The sequence below is a fragment of the Oncorhynchus masou genome, unplaced genomic scaffold (assembly GCF_036934945.1).
Source record: "Oncorhynchus masou masou isolate Uvic2021 unplaced genomic scaffold, UVic_Omas_1.1 unplaced_scaffold_966, whole genome shotgun sequence".
Taxonomy (NCBI): domain Eukaryota; kingdom Metazoa; phylum Chordata; class Actinopteri; order Salmoniformes; family Salmonidae; genus Oncorhynchus; species Oncorhynchus masou.
Genome location: NW_027016163.1, coordinates 105,001 through 130,000, shown reverse-complemented (window position 1 = coordinate 130,000; position 25,000 = coordinate 105,001). Strand labels below are relative to the sequence as shown.

Below are 25,000 nucleotides of genomic sequence, written 5' to 3'. Positions count from 1 at the left end.
CACTGAGACCTCTCAACCAGCTGTATAAGACCATAAACAAGACTGATGCTGGCACTGAGACCTCTCAACCAGCTGTATAAGACCATAAACAAGACTGATGCACTGAGACCTCTCAACCAGCTGTATAAGACCATAAACAAGACACTGTCTGTGTACCTGTAGGTCATAGTTTAGGACAGATAAAATCCAGTGTGTGTGTGTGTGTGTGTGTGTGTGTACCTACAGGTCATAGTTTAGGACAGATAATATCCAGTGTGTGTGTGTGTGTGTGTGTGTGTGTGTGTGTGTGTGTGTGTGTGTGTGTGTGTGTACCTACAGGTCGTAGTTTGGGACAGATGATATCCAGTGTGTGTGTGTGTACCTACAGGTCGTAGTTTAGGACAGATAATATCCAGTGTGTGTGTGTGTGTGTGTACCTACAGGTCGTAGTTTGGGACAGATGATATCCAGTGTGTGTGTGTGTGTGTGTGTGTGTGTGTGTGTGTGTGTGTGTGTACCTACAGGTCGTAGTTTGGGACAGATAATATCCAGTGTGTGTGTGTGTGTGTGTGTGTGTGTGTGTGTGTGTGTGTGTGTGTGTGTGTGTGTGTACCTACAGGTCGTAGTTTGGGACAGATGATATCCAGTGTGTGTGTGTGTGTGTGTGTGTGTGTGTGTGTGTGTGTGTGTGTGTGTGTGTGTGTGTGTGTGTGTGTGTGTGTGTGTGTGTGTGTGTGTGTGTGTGTGTGTGTGTGTGTGTGTGTGTGTGTACCTACAGGTCGTAGTTTGGGACAGATGATATCCAGTGTGTGTGTGTGTGTGTGTGTGTGTGTGTGTGTGTGTGTGTGTGTGTGTGTGTGTGTGTGTGTGTACCTACAGGTCGTAGTTTGGGACAGATGATATCCAGTGTGTGTGTGTGTGTGTGTGTGTGTGTGTGTGTGTGTGTGTGTGTGTGTGTGTGTGTGTGTGTGTGTGTGTGTGTGTGTGTGTGTGTGTGTGTGTGTGTACCTACAGGTCGTAGTTTGGGACAGATGATATCCAGTGTGTGTGTGTGTGTGTGTGTGTGTGTGTGTGTGTACCTACAGGTCGTAGTTTGGGACAGATGATATCCAGTGTGTGTGTGTGTGTGTGTGTGTGTGTGTGTGTGTGTGTGTGTGTGTGTGTGTGTGTGTGTGTGTGTGTGTGTGTGTGTGTGTGTGTACCTACAGGTCGTAGTTTGGGACAGATGATATGTGTGTGTGTGTGTGTGTGTGTGTGTGTGTGTGTGTGTGTGTGTGTGTGTGTGTGTGTGTGTGTACCTACAGGTCGTAGTTTGGGACAGATGATATCCAGTGTGTGTGTGTGTGTGTGTGTGTGTGTGTGTGTGTGTGTGTGTGTGTGTGTGTGTGTGTGTGTGTACCTACAGGTCGTAGTTTGGGACAGATAATATCCAGTGTGTGTGTGTGTGTGTGTGTGTGTGTGTGTGTGTACCTACAGGTCATAGTTTGGGACAGATGATATCCAGTGTGTGTGTGTGTGTGTGTGTGTGTACCTACAGGTCGTAGTTTGGGACAGATGATATCCAGTGTGTGTGTGTGTGTGTGTGTGTGTGTGTGTGTGTGTGTGTGTGTGTGTGTGTGTGTGTGTGTGTGTGTGTGTGTGTGTGTGTGTGTGTGTGTGTGTGTGTGTACCTACAGGTCGTAGTTTGGGACAGATGATATCCAGTGTGTGTGTGTGTGTGTGTGTGTGTGTGTGTGTGTACCTACAGGTCGTAGTTTGGGACAGATGATATCCAGTGTGTGTGTGTGTGTGTGTGTGTGTGTGTGTGTGTGTGTGTGTGTGTGTGTGTGTGTGTGTGTGTGTGTGTGTGTGTGTGTGTGTGTGTGTGTGTGTGTACCTACAGGTCGTAGTTTGGGACAGATGATATCCAGTGTGTGTGTGTGTGTGTGTGTGTGTGTGTGTGTGTACCTACAGGTCGTAGTTTGGGACAGATGATATCCAGTGTGTGTGTGCTAGAGTGTGTGTGTGTGTGTGTGTGTGTGTGTGTGTGTGTGTGTGTGTGTGTGTGTGTGTGTGTGTGTGTGTGTGTGTGTGTGTACCTACAGGTCGTAGTTTGGGACAGATGATATCCAGTGTGTGTGTGTGTGTGTGTGTGTGTGTGTGTGTGTGTGTGTGTGTGTGTGTGTGTGTACCTACAGGTCGTAGTTTGGGACAGATGATATCCAGTGTGTGTGTGTGTGTGTGTGTGTGTGTGTGTGTGTGTGTGTGTGTGTGTGTGTGTGTGTGTGTGTACCTACAGGTCGTAGTTTGGGACAGATAATATCCAGTGTGTGTGTGTGTGTGTGTGTGTGTGTGTGTGTACCTACAGGTCATAGTTTGGGACAGATGATATCCAGTGTGTGTGTGTGTGTGTGTGTGTGTACCTACAGGTCGTAGTTTGGGACAGATGATATCCAGTGTGTGTGTGTGTGTGTGTGTGTGTGTGTGTGTGTGTGTGTGTGTGTGTGTGTGTGTGTGTGTGTGTGTGTGTGTGTGTGTGTGTGTGTGTGTGTGTGTGTGTACCTACAGGTCGTAGTTTGGGACAGATAATATCCAGTGTGTGTGTGTGTGTGTGTGTGTGTGTGTGTGTGTGTGTGTGTGTGTGTGTGTGTGTGTGTGTGTGTGTGTGTGTGTGTGTACCTACAGGTCGTAGTTTGGGACAGATGATATCCAGCAGGAGCGACAGGATGTCCAGACTGAGACTAAGCTCACTGACTCTAGTCCTGATGCATGCTGGGACTTCAGACAAGATAGCAGCCAGAGCGTTCCTGCTGGCTGAGGTCTTAGTTAGAGCCTGGAGAGAGAGGGGGAAAGAGAGGAGAGAGGGGGAAAGAGAGGAGAGAGGGGGAAAGAGAGGAGAGAGGGGGAAAGAGAGGAGAGAGGGGGAAAGAGAGGAAGAGGGGGAAAGAGAGGAGAGAGGGGGAAAGAGAGGAGAGAGGGGGAAAGAGAGGAGAGAGGGGGAAAGAGAGGAGAGAGGGGGAAGAGAGGAGGAGGGGGAAGAGAGGGAGAGAGGGGGAAGAGAGGAGATAGGGGGAAAGAGAGGGGGAAAGAGAGGAGATCCAGAGGAACAGAGAGGGGGAAGAGAGGAGAGAGGGGGAAAGAGAGGGAGAGGGGAGAGAGGGGAAGAGAGGAGAGAGAGGGGAGAGAGAGGAGAGGGAAAGAGAGGGGGAAGGAGAGAGAGGGGGAAAGAGAGGAGAGGAGGAGGGGGAAGAGAGGTGAGAGGGGAAGAGTGGGAGAGGGAACACCTACAGGGGGAAGAGAGGAGAGAGGGGACAGAGAGAGAGGAGGAGAGAGGGGGAAGAGAGGAGAGTGGGGGAAGAGAGAGAGAGGGGGAAGGAGGAGAGTGGGACAGAGAGAGAGGGGAAGAGAGGAGAGAGGGGGAAGAGAGGAGATGAGAGGAGGAAGAGAGGAGAGAGGAGGAGGAAGAGAGGAGAGAGTGGGAAGAGAGGAGAGAGGGGGAAGAGAGGAGAGGGGGAAGAGAGAGGAGAGAGGAGGAGAGATGAGGAGAGTGGGAAGAGAGGAGAGAGGGGGAAGAGAGGAGAGAGGGGGAAGAGAGGGAGAGAGGAGGAAGAGAGGAGAGAGGAGGAAGAGAGGAGAGTGGGAAGAGAGGGAGAGGGGGAAGAGAGGGAGAGGGGGAAAGAGAGGAGAGAGGGAAGAGAGAGAGAGGGGGAAGAGAGGAGAGAGGGGGAAGAGAGGAGAGAGGGAAGAGAGGAGAGGAGAGAGGGAAGAGAGGAGAGAGAGGGAAGAGAGGAGAGAGGGGGAAAGAGAGAGGGAGGAGAGAGTGGGAAGAGAGGAGAGAGGGGGAAGAGAGGAGAGAGGGGGAAAGAGAGGAGAGGGAGAGTGGGAAGAGAGGGAGAGAGTGGGAAAGAGGAGGAGAGAGGGGGAGAGAGGAGAGAGGGGGAAGAGAGGAGAGAGGGGAAGAGAGGAGAGAGGGGAAGAGAGGAGAGAGGGGGAAGAGAGGAGAGAGGGGGAAGAGCTGGAGAGTCCTGGGGAGAGAGAGGGGGAAGGAGAGAGACTGGGGAAGAGAGAGAGAGGGGGAAGAGAGGAGAGGGGGGAAGAGTCCTGGATACTGAAAGAGGGAGGAGAGAGGGGAGAGGGGAGAGAGAGGGGAAGAGAGGAGAGAGTGGGAAAAGAGGAGAGAGGGGGAAGAGAGGAGAGACTGGGAGGAAGAGAGGGAGAGAGGGGGAAAGAAGGAGGAGCTGGAGAGAGTGGGAAAGAGGAGAGAGGGGAAGAGAGGAGAGAGGGGAAAGAGGAGAGAGGGGGAAAGAGAGGAGCTGGAGAGAGTGGGAAGAGAGGAGAGAGGGGGAAAGAGAGAGAGGGGGAAGAGAGGAGAGGGGGAAGGAGAGAGATACTGGGGGAAGAGAGGGAGACTGGGGGAAGAGAGGGAGAAGAGAGGAGGAGAGAGGGGGAAGAGAGGAGAGAGGGGGAAGAGAGGAGAGTCTGTCCTGGGGAGAGAGCTGGGGGGAAGAGAGGAGAGAGAGAGGGGAAAGGACTGTCCTGCTGTATAGAGGGGGAAGAGAGGAGAGAGGGGGAAAGAGGAGAGAGGGGGAAGAGAGGAGAAAGAGAGGAGGAGAGTCCTGGGGAGGGGAGAGAGAGGGGGAAGAGAGGAGAGGTGGGAAGAGAGGAGAGAGTGGGAAAAGAGGAGAGAGGGGGAAGAGAGAGAGAGGAGGAAGAGAGGAGAGAGGGGAAGAGAGGCTGAGAGGGGGAAGAGAGGAGAGAGGGGAAAGAGAGGAGGAGAGAGGGGGAAAAGAGAGGGGGAAGAGAGGAGAGAGGGGAAAGAGAGGAGAGAGGGGGAAGAGAGGAGAGAGGGGAAAGAGAGGAGTAAAGAGAGGAGGAAGAGAGGGGGAAAAGAGAGGGGGAAGAGAGGGAGAGGGGAAAGAGGAGAGAGGGGGAAAGAGAGGAGAGAGGGGAAAGAGAGGAGAGAGGGGGAAGAGAGGAGAGGGGGAAGAGAGGGGGAAGAGAGGAGAGAGGGGAAAGAGAGAGGAGTCTGTATACTGGGAAGAGAGGAGAGAGGGGGAAGAGGAGAAAGAGAGGAGGAGAGAGGGGGAAAAGAGAGGGGGAAGAGAGAAGAGAGGGGAAGAGAGGAGAGAGGGGAAGAGAGGAGAGAGGGGGAAAGAGGAGAGTCCTGGGGGAAGAGAGGACTGAGAGAGAGGAGGAGAGAGGGGGAAAAGAGAGGGGGAAGAGAGGGAGAGAGGGGTAAAGAGGAGAGAGGGGGAAAGACTGGAGAGAGGGGAAAGAGAGGAGAGAGGGGGAAGACTGGAGAGAGGGGGAAGAGAGGAGATAGGGGGAAGAGAGGAGAGAGGGGGAAGAGAGGGGGAAGAGAGGAGAGGGGAAAGAGAGGAGAGAGGGGGAAAGAGAGGAGAGAGGGGAAGAGAGGAGAGAGGGGAGAGAGAGAGAGAGAGAGGGGAAAGAGAGGAGAGAGGGAAAGAGAGGAGAAGGGAGAGAGAGAGGAGAGAGAGGAGAGAGGGGAGAGAGGGGGAGAGGGACAATAAATTATTATAGAGAGCTATGGCTGAAATAACAGAGGATCTAGAATAAAACCCTGAGGAACACCACATTCTATATATCTGTTCCTAGAATAGAACCCTGAGGAACACCACATTCTATCTATCTATTCCTAGAATAGAACCCTGAGGAACACCACATTATATCTATCTATTCCTAGAATAGAACCCTGAGGAACACCACATTCTATCTATCTGTTCCTAGAATAGAACCCAGAGGAACACCACATTCTATCTATCTATTCCTAGAATAAAACCCTGAGGAACACCAGATTCTATCTATCAGTCCCTAGAATAAACCAAGAGGAACACCACATTCTATCTATCCATCTATTCCTAGAATAGAACCCAGAGGAACACCACAATCTATCTATTCCTAGAATAGAACCCAGAGGAACACCACATTATATCTATCTATTCCTAGAATAGAACCCTGAGGAACACTACATTCTATCTATCTGTTCCTAGAATAGAACCCAGAGGAACACCACATTCTATCTATCTGTTCCTAGAATAGAACCAAGAGGAACACCACATTCTATCTATCTGTTCCTAGAATAGAACCAAGAGGAACACCACATTCTATCTATCTATTACTAGAATAGAACCAAGAGGAACACCACATTCTTTCTATCTGTTCCTAGAATAGAACCCAGAGGAACACCACATTCTATCTATCTATCTATTCCTAGAATAGAACCAAGAGGAACACCACATTCTATCTATCTATCTATTCCTAGAATAGAACCAAGAGGAACACCGCATTCTATCTATCTATTCCTAGAATAGAACCAAGAGGAACACCACATTCTATCTATCTATTCCTAGAATAGAACCCTGAGGAACACCACATTCTATCTATCTATTCCTAGAATAGAACCCTGAGGAACACCACATTCTATCTATCTATTCCTAGAATAGAACTGTGAGGAACACCACATTCTATCTATCTATTCCTAGAATAGGACCCTGAGGAACACCACATTCTATATATCTATTCCTAGAATAGGACCCTGAGGAACACCACATTCTATCTATCTATTCCTAGAATAGAACCCAGAGGAACACCACATTCTATCTATTCCTAGAATAGAACCCTGAGGAACACCGCATTCTATCTATTCCTAGAATAGAACCCTGAGGAACACCGCATTCTATCTATCTATTCCTAGAATAGAACCCAGAGGAACACCACATTCTATCTATTCCTAGAATAGAACCCTGAGGAACACCGCATTCTATCTATCTATTCCTAGAATAGAACCCTGAGGAACACCACATTCTATCTATTCCTAGAATAGAACCCTGAGGAACACCTCATTCTATCTATCTATTCCTAGAATAGGACCCTGAGGAACACCTCATTCTATCTAAGCACAGGTTTTGTGTGTGTACCTCGTACTGGCTGTGGGGGTAGTTGATGCGGGGGGGACTGTGTGTGTGAGCAAACAGGAAGTGGAAAGCTGCGGGGAGGAAGGGCTGGTATCGCAGCAGAGAGAAGTTTTGTCCTTGCAGCATGGCCTGGGTCAACCCATCTGAGAAGCCCAACCAATCCAGAGCCTGACACACTCTGCCAAGACCGGGGTCCTTCACACGCATAGACAGGAAGTTATCATAGAGACCCTGGGAACAGAGAGAGAGAGAAGGGGGAGGGGAGAGATAGAGAGAGGGAGGGAGAAAGATACAGTCCTAGAGAGAGATAGAGAGGGGGAGGGGAGAGGGGAGATAGAGAGAGGAGGGAGAAAGATACAGAGAGAGATAGAGAGGGGGAGGGAGAGATATAAGGAGGGAGAGAGAGAGAGAGATAGAGGGGGAGAGAGAGTTAGAGAGAGGGATGGAGAGAGAGAGAGCTGATAGGGAGAGAGACAGAGAGAGAGTGTCCTGGAGAGACTGAGGGGGGGGGAGGTAGAGGAGGGGGACCTGAGATATTAATAGAGGTTAGGTCCCAATAGCAACATGTTCTCTGATTAGATTTCTCCATTTAAAAAGTAGACTGGAACACATCTACCAGGATATACATTCTCCAGACTACATCTCATCCACATAAAGACAGAGGAGGAGGGAGACAGAGAGAGAGAGAGAGAGGTGGAGGAGAAGGGACAGAGAGAGAGGTGGAGGAGGAGGAGGGACAGAGAGACATGGAGGAGGAGAGAGACAGAGAGAGAGAGGTGGAGGAGAGGGAGAGAGAGAGAGAGAGGTGGAGGAGGAGGAGGGACAGAGAGAGATGGAGGAGGAGAGAGACAGAGGGAGAGAGGTGGTGGGAGAGAGAGAGAGAGGTTGCTGTGTCCTACTGTGTGCTGTCCTGCTGTGTGCTGTCCTGCTGTGTGCTGTCCTGCTGTGTGCTGTCCTACTGTGTGCTGTCCTGCTGTGTGCTGTCCTGCTGTATACTGTCCTACTGTGTGCTGTCCTGCTGTATACTGTCCTGCTGTATACTGTCCTGCTGTATACTGTCCTACTGTATATTGTCCTACTGTATACTGTCCTACTGTATACTGTCCTACTGTCCTGCTGTATACTGTCCTGCTGTATACTGTCCTGCTGTATACTGTCCTACTGTCCTGTGTATACTGGTCCTGCTGTATACGGTCCTGCTGTATACTGTCTTGCTGTATACTGTCCTGCTGTATACTGTCCTGCTGTATACTGTCCTACTGTATACTGTATACTGTCCTGCTGTATACGGTCCTGCTGTATACTGTCCTGCTGTATACTGTCCTGCTGTATACTGTTTTGCTGTATACTGTCCTACTGTATACTGTCCTACTGTATACTGTCCTGCTGTATACTGTCCTACTGTATACTGTCCTACTGTATACTGTCCTACTGTATACTGTCCTCCTGTATACTGTCCTCCTGTATACTGTCCTGCTGTATACTGTCCTCCTGTATACTGTCTTATACTGTCCTGCTGTATACTGTCCTACTGTCCTGCTGTATACTGTCCTGCTGTATACTGTCCTACTGTATACTGTCCTGCTGTATACTGTCTTGCTGTATACTGTCCTACTGTATACTGTCTTGCTCTCCTGTCCTGCTGTATACTGTCCTACTGTCCTACTGTATACTGTCCTGCTGTATACTGTCCTGCTGTATACTGTCCTACTGTCCTGCTGTATACTGTCCTGCTGTATACTGTCCTGCTGTATACTGTCCTACTGTATACTGTCCTACTGTCCTGCTGTATACTGTCCTACTGTATACTGTCCTGCTGTATACTGTCCTACTGTATACTGTCCTGCTGTATACTGTCCTACTGTATACTGTCCTACTGTATACTGTGCTGTATACGGTCCTACTGTATACTGTCCTGCTGTATACTGTCCTACTGTATACTGTCCTGCTGTATACTGTCCTACTGTCCTGCTGTATACGGTCCTACTGTATACTGTCCTGCTGTATACTGTCCTGCTGTATACTGTCCTGCTGTATACTGTCCTGCTGTATACGGTCCTGCTGTATACTGTCTTGCTCTCCTACTGTATACTGTCCTACTGTATACTGTCCTACTGTCCTGCTGTATACTGTCCTACTGTATACTGTCCTACTGTATACTGTCCTGCTCTCCTACTGTATACTGTCCTACTGTATACTGTCCTACTGTCCTGCTGTATAGTGTCCTGCTGTATACTGTCCGGCTGTATACTGTCCTACTTTCCTGCTGTATACCGTCCTACTGTCCTGCTGTATACTGTCCTGCTGTATACTGTCCTGCTGTATACTGTCCTGCTGTATACCGTCCTACTGTCCTACTGTATACTGTCCTGCTGTATACTGTCCTACTGTATACTGTCCTACTGTATACTGTCCTACTGTCCTGCTGTATACTGTCCTGCTGTATACCGTCCTACTGTCCTACTGTATACTGTCCTACTGTATACTGTACTACTGTATACTGTCCTGCTGTATACTATCCTGCTGTATACTGTCCTGCTGTATACTGTCCTACTGTCCTGCTGTATAATGTCCTGCTGTATACTGTCCTGCTGTATACAGTCCTAATGTCCTGCTGTATACTGTCCTACTGTATACTGTCCTGCTGTATACTGTCCTGCTGTATACTGTCCTGCTGTATACTGTCCTGCTGTATACTGTCCTGCTGTATACTGTCCTACTGTCCTACTGTATACTGTCCTGCTGTATACTGTCCTACTGTATACTGTCCTACTGTCCTACTGTATACTGTCCTACTGTATACTGTCCTGCTGTATACTGTCCTGCTGTATACGGTCCTACTGTATACTGTCCTACTGTATACTGTCCTGCTGTCCTACTGTATACTGTCCTACTGTCCTGCTGTATACGGTCCTACTGTATACTGTCCTGCTGTATACTGTCCTGCTGTATACTGTCCTGCTGTATACTGTCCTGCTGTATACTGTCCTCTATACTGTCCTACTGTATACTGTCCTACTGTATACTGTCCTACTGTCCTGCTGTATACTGTCCTACTGTATACTGTCCTGTATACTGTCCTACTGTATACTGTCCTACTGTATACCGTACTACTGTCCTGCTGTATACTGTCCTGCTGTATACTGTCCTGCTGTATACTGTCCTACTGTATACTGTCCTACTGTATACTGTCCTGCTGTATACTGTCCTACTGTATACTGTCCTGCTGTATACTGTCCTGCTGTATACTGTCCTGCTGTATACTGTCCTACTGTATACTGTCCTACTGTATACTGTCCTACTGTCCTGCTGTATACTGTCCTGCTGTATACTGTCCTGCTGTATGCTGTCCTGCTGTATACTGTCCTGCTGTATACTGTCCTACTGTCCTACTGTATACTGTCCTACTGTATACTGTCCTACTGTATACTGTCCTACTGTCCTGCTGTATACTGTCCTACTGTATACTGTCTACTGTCCCTGTCCTACTGTATACTGTCCTGCTGTATACTGTCCTGCTGTATACTGTCCTGCTGTATACTGTCCTACTGTATACTGTCCTGCTGTATACTGTCCTGCTGTATACTGTCCTGCTGTATACTGTCCTGCTGTATACTGTCCTACTGTATACTGTCCTACTGTATACTGTCCTACTGTATACTGTCCTACTGTCCTGCTGTATACTGTCCTGCTGTATACTGTCCTGCTGTATACTGTCCTGCTGTCCTACTGTATACTGTCCTACTGTATACTGTCCTACTGTCCTGCTGTATAGTGTCCTGCTGTATACTGTCCTGCTGTATATACTGTCCTACTGTCCTGCTGTATACCTGTCCTACTACTGTCCTGCTGTATACTGTCCTGCTGTATACTGTCCTACTGTCCTACTGTATACTGTCAAACTGTATACTGTCCTACTGTATACTGTCCTGCTGTATACTGTCCTGCTGTATACTGTCCCTGTATACTGTCCTACTGTATACTGTCCTACTGTATACCGTCCTACTGTCCTGCTGTATACTGTCCTGCTGTATACTGTCCTACTGTATACTGTCCTACTGTATACTGTCCTGCTGTATACTGTCCTACTGTCCTGCTGTATATGTCCTACTGTATACTGTCCTGCTGTATACTGTCCTACTGCCCTGCTGTATACTGTCCTACTATATACTGTCCTGTCTACTGTCCTACTGTATACTGTCCTGCTGTATATACTGTCCTACTGTATACTGTCCTACTGTATACTGTCCTGTCCTGTATACTGTCCTGCTGTATACTGTCCTGCTGTATACTGTCCTACTGTATATACTGTCCTGCTGTATACTGTCCTGCTGTATACTGTCCTGCTGTCCTGCTGTATACTGTCCTGCTGTATACTGTCCTACTGTCCTGCTGTATACTGTATACTGTCCTGCTGTATACTGTCCCTGTATACTGTCCTGCTGTATACTGTCCTACTGTATACTGTCCTACTGTATACTGTCCTGCTGTATACTGTCCTACTGTCCTACTGTATACTGTCCTGCTGTATACTGTCCTACTGTGTCTGTATACTGTACTGTATACTGTCCTACTGTATACTGTCCTACTGTATACTGTCCTGCTGTATACTGTATACTGTCCTACTGTATACTGTCCTACTGTATACGGTCCTAGTGTCCTGCTGTATACTGTCCTGCTGTATACTGTCCTGCTGTATACTGTCCTGCTGTATACTGTATACTGTCCTACTGTATACTGTCCTACTGAATACTGTCCTAATGTATACTGTATACTGTCCTGCTGTATACTGTCCTGCTGTATACTGTCCTGCTGTATACTGTCCTGCTGTATACTGTCCTGCTGTATACTGTCCTACTGTATACTGTCCTGCTGTATACTGTCCTGCTGTATACTGTCCTGCTGTATACTGTCCTACTGTATACTGTCCTACTGTATACTGTCCTACTGTCCTGCTGTATACGGTCCTACTGTATACTGTCCTGCTGTATACTGTCCTGCTGTATACTGTCCTGCTGTATACTGTCCTGCTGTATACTGTCCTACTGTCCTACTGTATACTGTCCTACTGTATACTGTCCTACTGTCCTGCTGTATACTGTCCTGCTGTATACTGTCCTGCTATACTGTCCTGCTGTATACTGTCCTACTGTATACCTGTGCTGTACTGTCCTGCTGTATACTGTCCTGCTGTATACTGTCCTGCTGTATACCGTCCTACTGTCCTACTGTATACTGTCCTACTGTATACTGTCCTACTGTATACTGGCCTGCTGTATACTGTCCTGCTGTATACTGTCCTACTGTCCTACTGTATACTGTCCTACTGTATACTGTCCGTACTACTGTCCTGCTGTATACTGTCCTGTCCTGCTGTATACTGTCCTACTGTATACTGTCCTACTGTATACTGTCCTGCTGTATACTGTCCTACTGTCCTGCTGTATATGGTACTACTGTATACTGTCCTGCTGTATACTGTCCTACTGCCCTGCTGTATACTGTCCTACTATATACTGTCTACTGTCCTACTGTATACTGTCCTACTGTATACTGTCCTGCTGTATACTGTCCTACTGTATACTGTCCTGCTGTATACTGTCCTGCTGTATACTGTCCTGCTGTATACGGTCCTGCTGTATACTGTCTTGCTCTCCTACTGTATACTGTCCTATTGTATACTGTCCTACTGTCCTGCTGTATACTGTCCTACTGTATACTGTCCTACTGTATACTGTCCTGCATACGGTCCTACTGTATACTGTCCTACTGTATACTGTCCTACTGTCCTGCTGTATAGTGTCCTGCTGTATACTGTCCGGCTGTATACTGTCCTACTTTCCTGCTGTATACTGTCCTGCTGTATACCGTCCTACTGTCCTACTGTATACTGTCAAACTGTATACTGTCCTGCTGTAATACTGTCCTGCTGTATACTGTCCTACTGTCCTACTGTATACTGTCCTACTGTATGTATACTGTCCTGCTGTATACTGTCCTACTGTATACTGTCCTGCTGTATACTATACTGTCCTGCTGTATACTGTCCTGCTGTATACTGTCCTACTGTATACTGTATATGTACTACTGTATACTGTCCTGCTGTATACTGTCCTACTGTCCTGCTGTATACTGTCCTACTATATACTTGTCTACTGTCCTGCTGTATACTGTCCTGCTGTATACTGTCCTACTGTATACTGTCCTACTGTATACTGTCCTGCTGTATATACTGTCCTGCTGTATACTGTCCTGCTGTATACTGTCCTGCTGTATACTGTCCTGCTGTATACTGTCCTGCTCTGTCCTACTGTATACTGTCCTACTGTATACTGTCCTACTGTCCTGCTGTATACTGTCCTACTGTATACTGTCCTACTGTATACTGTCCTGCTGTATACTGTCCTGCTGTATACTGTCCTACTGTATACTGTCCTACTGTCCTGCTGTATAGTGTCCTGCTGTATACTGTCCGGCTGTATACTGTCCTACTTTCCTGCTGTATACCGTACTACTGTCCTGCTGTATACTGTCCTGCTGTATACCGTCCTACTGTCCTACTGTATACTGTCCTACTGTATACTGTCCTACTGTCCTGCTGTAATACTGTCCTGCTGTATACCGTCCTACTGTCCTACTGTATACTGTCCTACTGTATACCGTACTACTGTCCTGCTGTATACTGTCCTGCTGTATACTGTCCTACTGTATACTGTCCTACTGTATACTGTCTTGCTGTATACTGTCCTACTGTCCTGCTGTATATGGTATCTACTGTATACTGTCCTGCTGTATACTGTCCTACTGCCCTGCTGTATACTGTCCTACTTTCCTGCTGTATACCGTACTACTGTCCTGCTGTATACTGTCCTGCTGTATACTGTCCTACTGTCCTGCTGTATACTGTCCTACTGTATACTGTCCTGCTGTATATACTGTCCTGCTGTATACTGTCCTGCTGTATACTGTCCTGCTGTATACTGTCCTGCTGTATACTGTCCTACTGTATACTGTCCTGTCCTGCTATATACTGTCCTGCTGTATACTGTCCTGTCCTACTGTATACTGTCCTGTTGTATACTGTCCTGCTGTATACTGTCCTACTGTATACTGTCCTGCTGTATACTGTCCTACTGTATACTGTCCTACTGTATACTGTCCTACTGTATGCTGTCCTAGTGTCCTGCTGTATACTGTCCTGCTGTATACGGTCCTGCTGTATACTGTCCTACTGTATACTGTCCTGCTGTATACTGTACTGTCCTGCTGTATACTGTCCTACTGTCCTGCTGTATACTGTCCTACTGTATACTGTCCTACTGTATACTGTCCTGCTGTATACTGTATACTGTCCTACTGTATACTGTCCTACTGTATACTATACTGTCCTACTGTACTGTCCTGCTGTATACTGTCCTGCTGTATACTGTCCTGCTGTATACTGTCCTACTGTATACTGTATACTGTCCTACTGTATACTGTCCTACTGTATACTGTCCTGTATACTGTCCTGCTGTATACTGTCCTGCTGTATACTGTCCTGCTGTATACTGTCCTGCTGTATACTGTCCTGCTGTCCTACTGTCCTGCTGTATACTGTCCTACTGTATACTGTCCTGCTGTATACTGTCCTGCTGTATACTGTCCTACTGTATACTGTCCTACTGTATACTGTCCTGTATACTGTCCTGCTGTATACTGTCCTGCTGTATACTGTCCTACTGTATACTGTATACTGTCCTACTGTATACTGTACTGTCCTACTGTCCTGCTGTATACTGTCCTACTGTATACTGTATACTGTCCTGCTGTATACTGTCCTGCTGTATACTGTCCTGCTGTATACTGTCCTACTGTATACTGTATACTGTCCTACTGTATACTGTCCTGTATACTGTCCTGCTGTATACGGTCCTACCGTATACTGTCCTACTGTATACTGTCCTGCTGTATACTGTCCTGCTGTCCTGCTGTATACTGTCCTACTGTCCTGCTGTATACTGTCCTGCTGTCCTACTGAATACTGTCCTAATGTATACTGTATACTGTCCTGCTGTATACTGTCCTGCTGTATACTGTCCTACTGTATACTGTATACTGTCCTGCTGTATACTGTCCTACTGTATACTGTCCTGCTGTATACTGTCCTGCTGTATACTGTCCTACTGTATACTGTCCTGCTGTATACTGTCCTGCTGTATACTGTCCTGCTGTATACGGTCCTACTGTCCTGCTGTATACAGTCCTACTGTCCTGCTGTATACTGTCCTGCTGTATACTGTCCTGCTGTATACTGTATACTGTCCTACTGTATACTGTCCTACTGTATACTGTCCTAATGTATACTGTATACTGTCCTGCTGTATACTGTCCTGCTGTATACTGTCCTGCTGTATACTGTCCTGCTGTATACTGTCCTACTGTATACTGTCCTGTATACTGTATACTGTCCTAGTGTCCTGCTGTATAGTGTCCTGTCCTACTGTATACTGTCCCTGTCCTGTCCTACTGTATACGGTCCTAGTGTCCTGCTGTATACTGTCCTGCTGTATACTGTCCTGCTGTATACTGTCCTGCTGTATACTGTCCTGCTGTATACTGTCCTGCTGTATACTGTCCTGCTGTATACTGTCCTGCTGTATACTGTCCTGCTGTATACTGTCCTGCTGTATACTGTCCTGCTGTATACTGTCCTGCTGTATACTGTCCTACTGTATACTGTCCTAGTGTCCTGCTGTATACTGTCCTGCTGTATAGTGTCCTACTGTATACTGTATACTGTCCTGCTGTATACTGTCCTGCTGTATACTGTCCTACTTGTATACTGTATACTGTCCCTGTATACTGTCCTGCTGTATACTGTCCTGCTGTATACTGTCCTAGTGTCCTGCTGTATAGTGTCCGGCTGTATAGTGTCCGGCTGTATACTGTCCGGCTGTATACTGTCCGGCTGTATACTGTCCTACTGTATACTGTCCTACTGTATACTGTCCTGCTGTATACTGTCCTGCTGTATACTGTATACTGTCCTACTGTATACTGTCCTACTGTATACTGTCCTGCTGTATACTGTCCTGCTGTATACTGTCCTGCTGTATACTGTCCTGCTGTATACTGTCCTACTGTATACTGTCCTAGTGTCCTGCTGTATAGTGTCCTACTGTATACTGTCCTACTGTATACTGTCCTGCTGTATACCGTCCTGCTGTATACCGTCCTACTGTCCTGCTGTATACTGTCCTGCCCTCCTACTGTATACTGTCCTACTGTATACTGTCCTACTGTATACTGTCCTACTGTATACTGTCCTACTGCATACTGTCCTACTGTGTGCTGTCCTACTGTGTGCTGTCCTACTGTGTGCTGTCCTACTGTCCTGCTGCATACTGTCCTGCTGTGTGCTGTCCTGCTGTGTGCTGTCCTGCTGTGTGCTGTCCTGCTGTGTGCTGTCCTGCTATGGAAGAGACTGTGTGTCTGTGTGTGTGTGTGGGACTGTGTGTGTTTGTGTGAGGGTGTGTGTGTGTGTACCTGTGTGAGTTTGTCGTGCTCTCCGGTGGAAGAGGCCAGGTGAAGGATGTGCTGTAGTCTCTCGGCCCCGCCTCCTTCTCTAAGGCCCTCCTCCAGCTCCTCGCCCACACGCTTCCTATACACCAAATATGGTCAACCAGGAAGACACCAAATATGGTCAACCAGGAAGACAAATAGTTAGTTAGTTATGGTTATCAATAGCATAGTTTGTTATAATACCGTTTGATGCGCGGCAGTTGGAAGATCTCCTGCCAGAGGTTGAACAGTCCTTTATTCTGATCCTTCTGACCGATCCTCATGGACTGGACCGACTGCACGTCCAGCTGTCTCTTCCCTCGACCGTGGAGGAACTACAACACAACACGTTAACAAGTCCAGCTCTCTAACCTCGACCATGGAGGAACTACAACACATCTAGTGGTCTCTAACCTCGACCGTGGAGGAACTACAACACATCTAGCGGTCTCTTCCCTTTACCAATTGTATGTGTATTTATTACAGATCCTAATTAGTTCCTGCCAATCTGATTCTCCTGCTGCATCAGTTACCTGATGTGGAATAGAGTTCCATGTAGTCAGGGCTCTATGTAGTACTGTGGAATAGAGTTCCATGTAGTCATGGCTCTATGTAGTACTGTGGAATAGAGTTCCATGTAGTCATGGCTCTATGTAGTACTGTGGAATAGAGTTCCATGTAGTCATGGCTCTATGTAGTACTGTGGAATAGAGTTCCATGTAGTCATGTCTGTGGAATAGAGTTCCATAGTCAGTACTGTGGAATAGAGTTCCATGTAGTCATGGCTCTATGTAGTACTGTGGAATAGAGTTCCATGTAGTCATGGCTCTATGTAGTACTGTGGAATAGAGTTCCATGTAGTCATGGCTCTATGTAGTACTGTGGAATAGAGTTCCATGTAGTCATGTCTCTATGTAGTACTGTGGAATAGAGTTCCATGTAGTCATGGCTCTATGTAGTACTGTGGAATAGAGTTCCATGTAGTCATGGCTCTATGTAGTACTGTGGAATAGAGTTCCATGTAGTCATGGCTCTATGTAGTACTGTGGAATAGAGTTCCATGTAGTCATGTCTCTATGTAGTACTGTGGAATAGAGTTCCATGTAGTCATGGCTCTATGTAGTACTGTGGAATAGAGTTCCATGTAGTCATGGCTCTATGTAGTACTGTGGAATAGAGTTCCATGTAGTCATGGCTCTATGTAGTACTGTGGAATAGAGTTCCATGTAGTCATGGCTCTATGTAGTACTGTGGAATAGAGTTCCATGTAGTCATGGCTCTATGTAGTACTGTGGAATAGAGTTCCATGTAGTCATGGCTCTATGTAGTACTGTGGAATAGAGTTCCATGTAGTCATGTCTCTATGTAGTACTGTGGAATAGAGTTCCATGTAGTCATGGCTCTATGTAGTACTGTGGAATAGAGTTCCATGTAGTCATGGCTCTATGTAGTACTGTGGAATAGAGTTCCATGTAGTCATGGCTCTATGTAGTACTGTGGAATAGAGTTCCATGTAGTCATGGCTCTATGTAGTACTGTGGAATAGAGTTCCATGTAGTCATGTCTCTATGTAGTACTGTGGAATAGAGTTCCATGTAGTCATGGCTCTATGTAGTACTGTGGAATAGAGTTCCATGTAGTCATGGCTCTATGTAGTACTGTGGAATAGAGTTCCATGTAGTCATGGCTCTATGTAGTACTGTGGAATAGAGTTGGCTCATGTAGTCATGGCTCTATGTAGTACTGTGGAATAGAGTTCCATGTAGTCATGGCTCTATGTAGTACTGTGGAATAGAGTTCCATGTAGTCATGGCTCTATGTAGTACTGTGGAATAGAGTTCCATGTGGTCATGGCTCTATGTAGTACTGTGGAATAGAGTTCCATGTAGTCATGGCTCTATGTAGTACTGTGGAATAGAGTTCCATGTAGTCATGGCTCTATGTAGTACTGTGGAATAGAGTTCCATGTGGTCATGGCTCTATGTAGTACTGTGGAATAGAGTTCCATGTAGTCATGGCTCTATGTAGTACTGTGGAATAGAGTTCCATGTAGTCATGTCTCTATGTAGTACTGTGGAATAGAGTTCCATGTAGTCATGGATCTATGTAGTACTGTGGAATAGAGTTCCATGTAGTCATGGCTCTATGTAGTACTGTGGAATAGAGTTCCATGTAGTCATGGCTCTATGTAGTACTGTGGAATAGAGTTCCATGTAGTCATGGTTCTATGTAGTACTGTGGAATAGAGTTCCATGTAGTCATGGATCTATGTAGTACTGTGGAATAGAGTTCCATGTAGGCATGGCTCTATGTAGTACTGTGGAATAGAGTTCCATGTAGTCATGGATCTATGTAGTACTGTGGAATAGAGTTCCATGTAGTCATGGCTCTATGTAGTACTGTTTGCCTCCCATTATCTGTTCTGGACTTGGGGACTGTGAAGAGACCTCTGGTGGCATGTCTTGTGGGGTATGAATGGGTGTCTAAGCTGTGTGCCAGTAGTTTAAACAGACAGCTCGGTTCATTCAGCTTGTCAACACCTCATTCAAAAACAAGTAGCGATGAAGTCAATCTCTCCTCCACTTTGAGCCAGGAGAGATGGACATTAATGTTAGCTCTCTGTGTACTTTTAAGAGCCAGCCGTGCTGCCCTGTTCTGAGCCAATTGTAATTTTTCCAAGTCCCTCTATGAGGCACCTGACCACACGACTGAACAGTAGTCTAGGTGGGACAAAACTAGGGCCTGTAGGACCTGCCTTGTTGATAGTGCTGTTAAGAAGGTAGAAACTAGGACCTGCCTTGTCGATAGTGTTGTTAAGAAGGTAGAAACTAGGGCCTGTAGGACCTGCCTTGTTGATAGTGTTGTTAAGAAGGTAGAAACTAGGGCCTGTGGGACCTGCCTTGTTGATAGTGTTGTTAAAAAGGTAGAAACTAGGGCCTGCAGGCAGAGCAGCGCTTTATGGACAGACTTCTCCCCATCTTAACTACTGTTGTATCAATATGTTCTGAAACTGACGACAGGCTCTTTGTTAAGTGTTACAGTGATTTATAATGGACAGACTTCTCCCCATCTTAACTTCACTAGTAGGGGGCAGCATTTGGAATCTTGGATGAAAAGCCTGAATTAAAGCCCACATTCAACTGCCTGCTACTCAGGCCCAGAAGCTAGGACATGCATATAATTAGTAGATTTGGATTGAAAACACTGTAAAGATTCCAAAACTGTTAAAATAATGTCTGTGAGTATAACAGAACTGATATGGCAGGCAAAAACCCGAGGACAATCCAACCAGGAAGTACTATTATTTTGAAAGGCTGTTTTTCCATTGAAAGCCTATCCACCATACAAAGACTTAGGACCCAGGTCACGATCTCTATTCCACATGTGGCCAGTCTTTAATGTTTCAGGCTTTTCCTCTGAAAAATGAGGGAGATACAGCACTTTGAATCAGTGGCCAGTGGAAATTGCCATTCATCAGCCATGCGCCCTGATCGGTAGACAGAGACAGACCACATCATCAACCTACTGCATAGGTAAAGACAGGTTCTTGTTTCTCCTTTCCTATTGCCGAAGCTTTTGTCCGGTTGAAATATTATTGATTATTTATGACAAAAACAATCGGAGGATTGATTTTAAACATTGTTTGGCATGTTTCTACTAACTTTTATTGTACTTTTTAAAACTTTTCTTCAGGACTTAGTGCCCGCGCCTTGTGCATTCGGATCACTGGACAAAACGCGCAAACAAAAAGGAGGTTTTTGGTCATAAAGAGGGACATTATCAAACAAAACAAACATTTGTCTAACATGGAGACCTGGGAGTGCCACCAGATGAAGATCATCAAAGGTAAGTGATTAATTTTAATTGCTATTTCTGACTTTTGTGAGCCCTCTCCTTGGCTAGAAAATGGCTGTATGGTTTTCTGTGACTAGTGCTGACCTAACATAATCGCATGGTGTGCTTTCGCAGTAAAGCCTTTTTGAAATCGGACACTGTGGTTGGATTTACAAGAAGTATATCTTTAAAATGGTGTATAATACTTGTATATGTTTTCAGGAATTTTAATTACGGGATTTCTGTTGTTTTGAATTTGGCGCTCTGCAATTTCACTGGCTGTTATCGAGGTGGGACGCTACCAGAGAGGTTAGCTATATATAGTGATTTATAACGGACACCCCCCCATCTTAACTACTGTTGTATCAACATGTTCTGAAACTGACTGCAGGATCTGTGTTAAGTGTTACAGTGATTTATAATGGACAGACTTCTCCCCATCTTAACTACTGTTGTATCAATATGATTTCCCTTGCTGTAGCTGACCTGTAGTGTTGAGTCATCAACATACATAAACACACAGGGCTGGCAGGTAGCCTATCAGGAGTGGGATGAAGAAATAGAACTCAAATGCAGCCTTTAACATTGACTGAAATAGCAGCAGGTTGCCTAGTGGTAAAGAGCATCGTTTACTAAGGGTTGGTAACAGGCTGATTGGTCAGCATGTTGGGGTTGGTAACAGGTTGATTGGTCAGCATGTTAGGGTTGGTACCAGGCTGATTGGTCAGCATGTTAGGGTTGGTAACAGGCTGATTGGTCAGCATGTTGGGGTTGGTAACAGGCTGATTGGTCAGCATGTTAGGGTTGGTAACACGCTGATTGGTCAGCATGTTAGGGTTGGTAACGGGCTGATTGGTCAGCATGTTAGGGTTGGTAACAGGCTGATTGGTCAGCATGTTAGGGTTGGTAACACGCTGATTGGTCAGCATGTTAGGGTTGGTAACAGGCTGATTGGTCAGCATGTTAGGGTTGGTAACAGGCTGATTGGTCAGCATGTTAGGGTTGGTACCAGGCTGATTGGTCAGCATGTTAGGGTTGGTAACAGGCTGATTGGTCAGCATGTTAGGGTTGGTAACAGGCTGATTGGTCAGCATGTTAGGGTTGGTACCAGGCTGATTGGTCAGCATGTTAGGGTTGGTAACAGGCTGATTGGTCAGCATGTTGGGGTTGGTAACAGGCTGATTGGTCAGCATGTTAGGGTTGGTACCAGGCTGATTGGTCAGCATGTTAGGGTTGGTAACAGGCTGATTGGTCAGCATGTTAGGGTTGGTAACAGGTTGATTGGTCAGCATGTTAGGGTTGGTAACAGGCTGATTGGTCAGCATGTTAGGGTTGGTAACAGGCTGATTGGTCAGCATGTTAGGGTTGGTAACAGGCTGATTGGTCAGCATGTTAGGGTTGGTACCAGGCTGATTGGTCAGCATGTTAGGGTTGGTAACAGGCTGATTGGTCAGCATGTTAGGGTTGGTAACACGCTGATTGGTCAGCATGTTGGGGTTGGTAACAGGCTGATTGGTCAGCATGTTAGGGTTGGTAACAGGCTGATTGGTCAGCATGTTAGGGTTGGTAACAGGCTGATTGGTCGGCATGTTAGGGTTGGTAACAGGCTGATTGGTCAGCATGTTAGGGTTGGTAACAGGACCTCTGTTTTTTCTAACGGGCCACAGGATTAACTGATTGGTCAGCATGTTGGGGTTGGTAACAGGCTGATTGGTCAGCATGTTAGGGTTGGTAACAGGCTGATTGGTCAGCATGTTAGGGTTGGTACCAGGCTGATTGGCTGATTGGTCAGCATGTTAGGGTTGGTAACAGGCTGATTGGTCAGCATGTTAGGGTTGGTAACACGCTGATTGGTCAGCATGTTAGGGTTGGTAACAGGCTGATTGGTCAGCATGTTAGGGTTGGTAACAGGCTGATTGGTCAGCATGTTAGGGTTGGTAACAGGCTGATTGGTCGGCTATGAGCCAGTAAAGAGGGCTTTACTATTCTTGGGCAGCGGAATGACTTTAGCTTCCCTCCAGGCCTGAGGGCACATACTCTCTGGTAGACTAATATAGAAGATATGGCTGAGAGGACGATATTGCCACTCCTCTCATTCTCAGTCATTTTCCATCCCAGTTGTCAACTGTGAGTGAATGTGTACAGACAGGCGTTCCTCAGGGATCAGTGTTTGGACCCTTGATATTGTTGTAATACATGGTAACTCTTATAGTCTGGAAACACATTTACATTTACATTTAAGTCATTTAGCAGACGCTCTTATCCAGAGCGACTTACAAACACAGTGTGCAATTGGTTTGCTGCGTGAGTGTGTTGTTGTGTGTGTGTGTACCTGCAGTGTGTTTATGCAGGATCTGATGTCGTTGTCCGTCTTCTCACAGAGAGCCATCAGAGTCCCCATGTCAGCCTTCATACCCTGGCCCCTGGAGATCTAACCCACACATTAACATAAAGACCCCCATCATGGCTGGTCTGTCATGTCAGTCTTCATGACCCCTGACCCCTGGAGATCTAACCCACACATTAACATAAAGACCCTCATCATGGCTGGTCTGACATGTTGCATCACCACTAAGAAAATGAAAACAAAGATTACCTCAGCCAGTCTCTGTGCCAGGCGGGAAGGCTGTGTCTGGGGGAAGGCCAATAGAAACGCCTGCTGCCTCAGAGGCCTCAGGGCTGGAACATACCTGACAGGACAGAGAACCAATCAGATCACAGATAGAGATAAACCCCTCCCCCCCTCCGTCTCTTACAGGTCGTTACAGATGCAGATGATTGGTCGGAGGAGGACCGACTCTTTTTTCTTCTTCTTCTTTAGAGGCGCCGCCTCTGACTCCGCCCCCTGGCTGTCCTTCCTGTTCAGAGTGGCCAATAGGATGCTGATGGCAGCCTGCCGACCAATCACAGAGAGAGAGAGAGAGGTATTACTCTGAGATGAGGCTAGGTGAGAGTGGTCCAATAGAAGGGCAGGGACGGAGCTGTGGGCGGGACTTACGGCGGGTGCTCCGTCGATCTCGTCGATGATGAGGCAGTTAGGCTTCTCATTGGCTCCCAGCACTGACCTCATCTGGGTCGCTGTGTCGATACGCTTCTGGAACAGCTCCGCACTGCGGTCATCACTATGGAAACCACAGCGTCAACAACCCCTTAGTTATTATGGGATACCACAGCATCAACAACCTCTTAGTTATTATGGGAAACCACAGCATCAACAACCCCTTAGTTACTATCAACAACCCCTTAGTTATTATGGGAAACCACAGCATCAACAATCCCTTAGTTACTATGGAAAACCACAGCATCAACAACCCCTTAGTTATTATGGGAAACCACAGCATCAACAACCCCTTAGTTACTATGGGAAACCACAGCATCAACAACCCCTTAGTTATTATGGGAAACCACAGCATCAACAGCCCCTTAGTTATTATGGGAAACCACAGCGTCAACAACCCCTTAGTTACTATGGGAAACCACAGCATCAACAACCCCTTAGTTACTATCAACAACCCCTTAGTTATTATGGGAAACCACAGCATCAACAACCCCTTAGTTACTATCAACAACCCCTTAGTTACTATGGGAAACCACAGCATCAACAACCCCTTAGTTACTATCAACAACCCCTTAGTTATTATGGAAAACCACAGCATCAACAACCCCTTAGTTACTATGGGATACCACAGCACCAACAACCTCTTAGTTACTATCAACAACCCCTTAGTTTACATTTACATTTACATTTAAGTCATTTAGCAGACGCTCTTATCCAGAGCGACTTACAAATTGGTGAATTCACCTTCTGACATCCAGTGGAACAGCCACTTTACAATAGTGCATCTAAATCATTTAAGGGGGTGAGAAGGATTACTTATCCTATCTAGGTATTCCTTGAAGAGGTGGGGTTTCAGGTGTCTCCGGAAGGTGGTAGCGTTAGTTATTATGGGAAACCACGGCAACAACAACCCCTTAGTTATTATGGAAAACCACAGCATCAACAACCCCTTAGTTACTATGGGATACCACAGCACCAACAACCCCTTAGTTACTATGGAAAACCACAGCATCAACAACCCCTTAGTTATTATGGGAAACCACAGTATCAACAACCCCTTAGTTACTATGGAAAACCACAGCGTCAACAACCCCTTAGTTACTATGGAAAACCACAGTCTATCTACCGTCAACAACCCCTTAGTTACTATGGGAAACCACAGCGTCAACAACACCTTAGTTACTATGGGACACAGCGTCAACAACCCCTTAGTTACTATGGAAAACCACAGCATCAACAACCCCTTAGTTATTATGGGAAACCACAGCATCAACAACCCCTTAGTTATTATGGGAAACCACAGCGTCAACAACCCCTTAGTTACTATGGGAAACCACAGCATCAACAACCACTTAGTTGCTATGGGAAACCAGAGCATCAACTTGAAGTCGTTAAACCCACCTGGCGTTAATCTCCACCACGTTGTACCCAGCATGCTTAGCGATGATGTGGGCCAGAGTGGTCTTCCCTAAACCCGGAGGACCAGACAGCAGCACCACCTAGTGGGAGGAGGACAGATTAACCTGCTATGTGTGAGTCTTCCTACCTTGTATTAATTAGTCTGTGTGATGTGTGGGTCTTCTTACCTTGTATCTATCAGTCTGTGTAGGTCTACCTACCTTGTATCTATCAGTCTGTGTAGGTCTACCTACCTTGTATCTATCAGTCTGTG

General features: G+C 46.6%; 1 protein-coding gene across 1 annotated transcript in view; it reads right to left on the bottom strand.

Annotated features, from left to right (window-relative positions):
• The window catches only part of LOC135538451 (chromosome transmission fidelity protein 18 homolog), a 178,396-nt gene that overhangs the window by 126,960 nt on the left and 26,436 nt on the right, over window positions 1-25,000 (bottom strand). Inside the window, 9 exon segments of the mRNA XM_064964351.1 lie at window positions 2,642-2,791; window positions 6,897-7,124; window positions 16,422-16,536; window positions 16,641-16,771; window positions 22,603-22,701; window positions 22,867-22,960; window positions 23,027-23,163; window positions 23,269-23,392; window positions 24,730-24,827. Coding sequence (XP_064820423.1) covers window positions 2,642-2,791; window positions 6,897-7,124; window positions 16,422-16,536; window positions 16,641-16,771; window positions 22,603-22,701; window positions 22,867-22,960; window positions 23,027-23,163; window positions 23,269-23,392; window positions 24,730-24,827 — 1,176 coding nt within the window.